The sequence below is a fragment of the Salvelinus sp. IW2-2015 genome, unplaced genomic scaffold (assembly GCF_002910315.2).
Source record: "Salvelinus sp. IW2-2015 unplaced genomic scaffold, ASM291031v2 Un_scaffold1568, whole genome shotgun sequence".
NCBI lineage: Eukaryota > Metazoa > Chordata > Actinopteri > Salmoniformes > Salmonidae > Salvelinus > Salvelinus sp. IW2-2015.
Genome location: NW_019942996.1, coordinates 583,264 through 589,148, shown reverse-complemented (window position 1 = coordinate 589,148; position 5,885 = coordinate 583,264). Strand labels below are relative to the sequence as shown.

The following is a 5,885-nucleotide window of genomic DNA, read 5'->3' as shown; positions in this document are numbered from 1 at the left end:
CTCTAGCCAAAAGCTTGTAGATACAGTGTGGGTAGTATGTTGGCAGACTAGTCTACATGGGGAGATTATTATGGATAAAAGCGAGTCTTTTTATTTGTCAAATGGCAATCAAGCATCCAGACCCGGTGCCAGGATAAAGTGACTACGGGACACTTTGGGGTTCTTGCATTGGAATTATATTGAATTCTGCTTATATCACGCTATACCAATAGAAACATAAAATTCAAATGCAGAGACTGTTATTATTGAGTGTTTTTGAAGTATAGGCCTTCGAGCAGTAATAATGACAAAGATTCAGCAGGAGGCTGGCAGATAGCGGTGCCAATGAGTTTGGTATTTATTTACACAGAGCTGATGTTTCAAAGATGAAGATGACAGGCTATTTACAAATATATGTATATACAAAATTCTGACTTCAAAAGGTCAGCATTCAAAGGAAAAAACTCTCCTCAGGGCAAATCTGTTTTAACCAATAAACCACAGGCTCAAATACAGCCTCCCCTTGAGTTACCCAAACGTGAACTAACTACTAAAACATCCCCAAACCGTCACATAAATACATTTACCCAGAACCTATTCTTGTCGCGCAAACCAGGTATACTGTTACTATTCGCGTGTGTTCACACAACATTAATGGCGAAACCAGACACACACTCTCCAAACAAAGACAATGAAGAAGTGACGAGTAAAGTGGTGTCGCCCAGTTTGTGAGCTCTCAAAACAACGTTTCCACTTGGAGAATGAGAATGGTATGAATGTATATTACATTTACTGAATAATCAACATAACCAAACATTCTAAATTAATGGGGTAATATGTTAGTTTCGGTACAATTTTACAAATGCTTACAGATCATTTGTTCTTTAGACATGGTGGGATCTTTTTGTGTCTGTAAAACTAATTACCCGAGAAATGGCGGTGGAAACGCCTTTATGCTCAACTATCGATATAATAACCATCATTTGGAAGTAACCTCCTCCTCTCACTACGACTCGGGGAATACATGCAGTTTATTAGGCTACGGATTATATAAATTATGATTAACTCCACAGTAGTGAAAGTGCACGGAGAACTTCATGCACCTTTCCAATACATATCAAGGTTCTTACTCTGGTGACATGACGATCGATGCTAGTTTAACAGGTGTTGTGCCGAAAAGCTACCCCCTGCCAGAATCTATGTTTAATATAATAAACATACATTAATTATTAATTTCGGTTGCCTATCCTGACGTGAAGTTTGTTCTATAGAAAGTATTTGACTCTGATGTGTGCCATAGAAAATATTTGACTAGCCACAAAATTAAGGAAATTAGAAGGGGTTAGGGTGGGGAATTTCGGCAAGGCCATTTTCTTGCCGCTTGTTTCCTTTCGGGCAATAATACAGAGTAGGACCGGAAACAGTTGACAGCGAATAGGAAGCTAACTAGCCGGCTAGCAGTCATGTCGAGCAAAAATATATTTCAGACAGAGTTATCCCACATTATGGGGTTATACGTTGAAACAACGGTTAGGGAGATGGGGAGACTCCTCGACGAGTGTGCTGCTGTTTTGGAGAATGAAGAGAATAGTTTACTGAAGAGAGAAATGGAGCGTGTGAACACAACCAACACGGTGAGTCCATCATTAGCCCTACTGCCGCCAGTAGTATTATTATTATTATTATTATTATTCCTTACATCGTCTGTAATTTGTCACGACATCAGGAAGAACTATGCCGTCTAGGGCTCTCAGCGATAGAACATTATCAAACCAAAGATGATCCCCTTTCAACTGTGATCAAACATAACTGTTAGCGAGCTAACAAACGTGACGATATTTTTTCAGATATTCTAGAAACGAGGCAGTGAGTTTATGTTGAATGGTCAGTGACGTTATCCGTATTTCAGTCAGTTCTCAATCTTTCAGATACATTTTGCATCATTCATGGAAGTGTTGAGTGAAGGCTTGATGGAGAAAATGTCACTGCTGATGATGGTGGACGAAACGGAGGTAAGAGCTGTGGAGAAGACTGGTGAAGGAGGTGAGAGCTGTGGAGAAGATGGGCGCTTCAGTCGGGAACTAGCAACACAAAAAGTAGCAGTAAAGGGTGAGTAGCTTTTATTTAGATTTTTTTTTATTGTTGGTTGTTCCCAGTACCCATTTCAAACAGAACATTTCCATTTCCTGTGTAAATTCAATAATATCACGACAGTGTTATTATTATATATATTTTTTTACAATCAGATGGTTTATCTTACTGTTTTTTTTTCTGCATGTGCACAGCAACAACCAAGATGACCCTCTCTGTTACAGATGAGGTGTCTTCTTCTGAGTCTGACAATCAGGAGGAGGACCTTGACCTTGCCCCCCTGTCCTCACCTTCATCGGACGAGGAATGCCTAATTGAGGTTGATCCCAGTCAGCATGCTGACCCATCTGCATCAGACCCAGATAAACAAGGCCCAGCTAGGGATGGAGAAGATGTCCAATGTGGGGATTCTGCCGCACACCAAGGACCCCTCACCTGTTTCCATTGTGGRAAATGTTTCAAGAAGAAAGGGTTTCTGACGAGACACATTCAGTCCCATACAGAACCCTACAGCTGTTCTCCATGTGGGAAAGGTTTTGATCTGGCCAAACAGCTTGAGGAACATTCCGTTAAACAACGCATAGAGAACACCTTCAGTTGTAACGACTGCAGTGCCGTGTTTCACCGTAAATGTACTTTGCAGTCCCACTTGAAGGGTCACCTAACGGAGGAAACGGTCACATGTACAGTTTGTGAAAGAAAGTTCCTAGGGAAAAAAAGACTGAAGTGGCACAAGTGCAATGGACGGAAAATATTAATCTGCTCATCCTGCCCAGAGATCTTAAAGACCAGAGAAGGGTTGTCTTATCATGAGGAGACACATTCAGGGGAGAGGAAATATAGCTGTGAAACATGCAGCAAAATGTTCTTAACCACTGTGTCCTTAAAAACCCATATGATGACTCATAAAGAGAAGGATCACAGTTGTACTGTATGTAGCCAACGTTTCAGCCATGCACCTGCTCTCAGAAAGCATATGTTGGTCATCCATCCTGGAGAAATGCCTGAAAAACATTGCATCTGCAGTGTGTGTGGTAGATGTTTCGCCAAAAGGAACCATCTGTATAAACATATGAGGACACACAAGGAAGAGAGACCTTTTTCTTGCGACGTTTGTGGCAAGAAGTTTAATTCTTCCGGTAATCTCAGCAGACACAAGAGAACTCACACAGGCCAGAAATTGTATTGCTGTGACCTTTGTGATAAAAGCTTCACCCAGTCCGGAACCCTGAAGACGCATAAACTAAACACGCACACCGAAGGTGAAGAAAAGCCTTCTTTCAAGTGTGAGATTTGCGGGGATGTTTGTTCAAGTCGTTATACTCTAAAGAATCATACGGTCACTCACACAGGGAAGAAACCATTTCATTGTAGCGTTTGTGGGAAAGGTTTCTTTAGCAATCATCTTCTTAAAGTTCACGGTCACATTCACACAGGGGAGAAACCATTTGAGTGTGATCAATGTGGGAAGAGGTTCAGCCAGAAAAGTCATCTGAAATATCACGAGCGTGTGCACACCGGTGTCAAAGCATTCGTGTGCGACGTCTGTGGGAAGGCCTATGCTAATAGACAGAATCTGAAGCTCCACAAGTGCAGCGCTTCTGCAAAATTGTAGTTCTTTAGCGCCACAGCTAATTAACCATTTTTATTTTTGAATGGACTCATTCATTCATGTTCCTCCATGTGAAGTGAAAATACAAAGGAAAATGATTTGTCGTTCCTGTTGTTATGACTGTGCTCCATTCTGTGTCCTAGCACCAGACAGACGGTGCAGTAGCTTGCTCTTTATCACAATGTCACCGTGGGTCACTGTGAATGTATTGATCCTGCTGATTCTAATAAGAGACCTTCATATTGTTGGAGTCTCTTATTGATTATTTGTTGTTGTGTACTCATTATCAATCAATATTTCAGCTCAATTTCCCAATGTCATCCGGTCGGCGTGTGTCTTGTTCACTGAGGTTGTTATGAATTTAACTTTCTCAGGCTGATGTCTGTTTGCTTTGATATCTAGATGAGATCAATGTTTTCCTGCTTAAATATATATTTTTTTGACAATCAACAGAGAAATCAGATGACAGCATTAGTGATTTTTACCCCAGCATCATTGGTTAGGCTTTAGATCAAATGTATTTATATAGCCCTTCTTACATCAGCTGATGTCACAAAGTGCTGTACAGAAATCCAGCCTAAAACCCCAAACAGCAAGCAATGCAGGTGTAGAAGCACGGTGGCTAGGAAAAACTCCCTAGAAAGGCCAAAACCTAGGAAGAAACCTAGAGAGGAACCAGGCTATGAGGGGTGGCCAGTCCTCTTCTGGCTGTGCCGGGTGGAGATTATAACAGAACATGGCCAAGATGTTCAAATGTAAATACATTTCCAGCCTGGTCAAATAATAATAATCACAGTAGTTGTCGAGGGTGCAACAAGTCAGCACCTCAGGAGTAAATGTCAGTTGGCCTTTCATAGCCGATCATTGAGAGTATCTCTACCGCTCCTACTGTCTCTAGAGGTCGACCGTTTTATGATTTTTCAATACCGATACCGATTACTGGAGGACCAAAAAAAGCCGATACCGATTAATCGGCSAATATAAAATAAAAATGTATTTATTTGTAATAATGACAATTACAACAATACTGAATGAACACTTATTTTAACCTAATATAATACATAAATAAAAATCTATTTAGCCTCAAATAAATAATGAAACGTGTTCAATTTGGTTTAAATAATGCAAAAACAAAGTGTTGGAGAAGAAAGTAAAAGTGCAATATGTGCCATGTAAAAAAGCTAACGTTTAAGTTCCTTGCTCAGAACATGAGAACATATGAAAGCTGGTGGTTCCTTTTAACATGAGACTTCAATATTCCAAGGTAAGAGATTTTAGGTTGTAGTTCATATAGTATTTATAGGACTATTTCTCTCTATACCATTTGTATTCCATATAGCTTTGACTATGACTAGGCACTTTAGTATTGACAGTGTAACAGTATAGCTTCCGTCCCTCTCCTCGCTCCTACCTGGGCTCGAACGAGGAACACATCGACAACAGCCACCCTCGAAGCAGTGTTACCCATGCAGAGCAAGGGGAATAACTACTCCAAGTCTCAGAGCGAGTGACGTTTGAAACGCTATTAGCGCGCACCCTGCTAACTAGCTAGCCATTTCACATCGGTTACACCAGCCTAATCTCGGGAGTTGATAGGCTTGAAGTCATAAACAGCGCAATGCTTGAAGCACAGTGAAGAGCTGCTGGCAAAACACAAGAAAGTGCTGTTTGAATGAATGTTTATGAGCATGCTGCTGCCTACCATCGCTCAGTCAGACTGCTCTATCAAATATCAAATCATAGACTTAATTATAACATAATAACACACAGAAATACGAGCCTTTGGTCATTAATATGGTCGAATCCGGAAACGATCATTTCGAGAAGAAAAAAATGGTTATTATTATCGCATATACCTTGACTCTGCGTGCAATGAACGCAAGAGAAGTGACACAATTTCACCTGGTTAATATTGCCTGCTAACCTGGATTTCCTTTAGCTAAATATGCAGGTTTAAAAATATATACTTCTGTGTATTGATGTTTATGGTTAGGTACACGTTGGAGCAACGACTCCTTTTTCCGCGAATGTGCACTGCATCGATTATATGCAACGCAGGACACGGTAGATAAACTAGTAATATCRTCAACCATGTGTAGTTAACTAGTGATTATAATTGATTGATTGATTGTTTTTTATAAGATAAGTTTAATGCTAGCTAGCAACTTACCTTGGCTTCTTACTGCATTCGCGTAACATGCAG

The 5,885-nt window shown here is 40.5% G+C and overlaps 1 protein-coding gene across 2 annotated transcripts; it reads left to right on the top strand.

Annotated features, from left to right (window-relative positions):
* Positions 1 to 1,332: 1,332 nt before the first annotated feature.
* Positions 1,333 to 3,993, top strand: LOC112071283 (oocyte zinc finger protein XlCOF6). 2 transcript variants are annotated; one of them, XM_024138751.2, is made up of 3 exons: positions 1,333 to 1,613; positions 1,908 to 2,088; positions 2,265 to 3,993. In XM_024138751.2, exons 1-3 carry the CDS (start codon positions 1,443 to 1,445, stop codon positions 3,683 to 3,685), a joined length of 1,773 nt encoding a protein of 590 aa, XP_023994519.1. In that variant the 5' UTR covers positions 1,333 to 1,442; the 3' UTR covers positions 3,686 to 3,993. The 2 variants fall into 2 exon arrangements, with proteins under 2 accessions (XP_023994519.1, XP_023994520.1); XM_024138752.2 differs by having other exon boundaries at positions 1,335 to 1,613; positions 2,295 to 3,993.
* Positions 3,994 to 5,885: the final 1,892 nt, after the last annotated feature.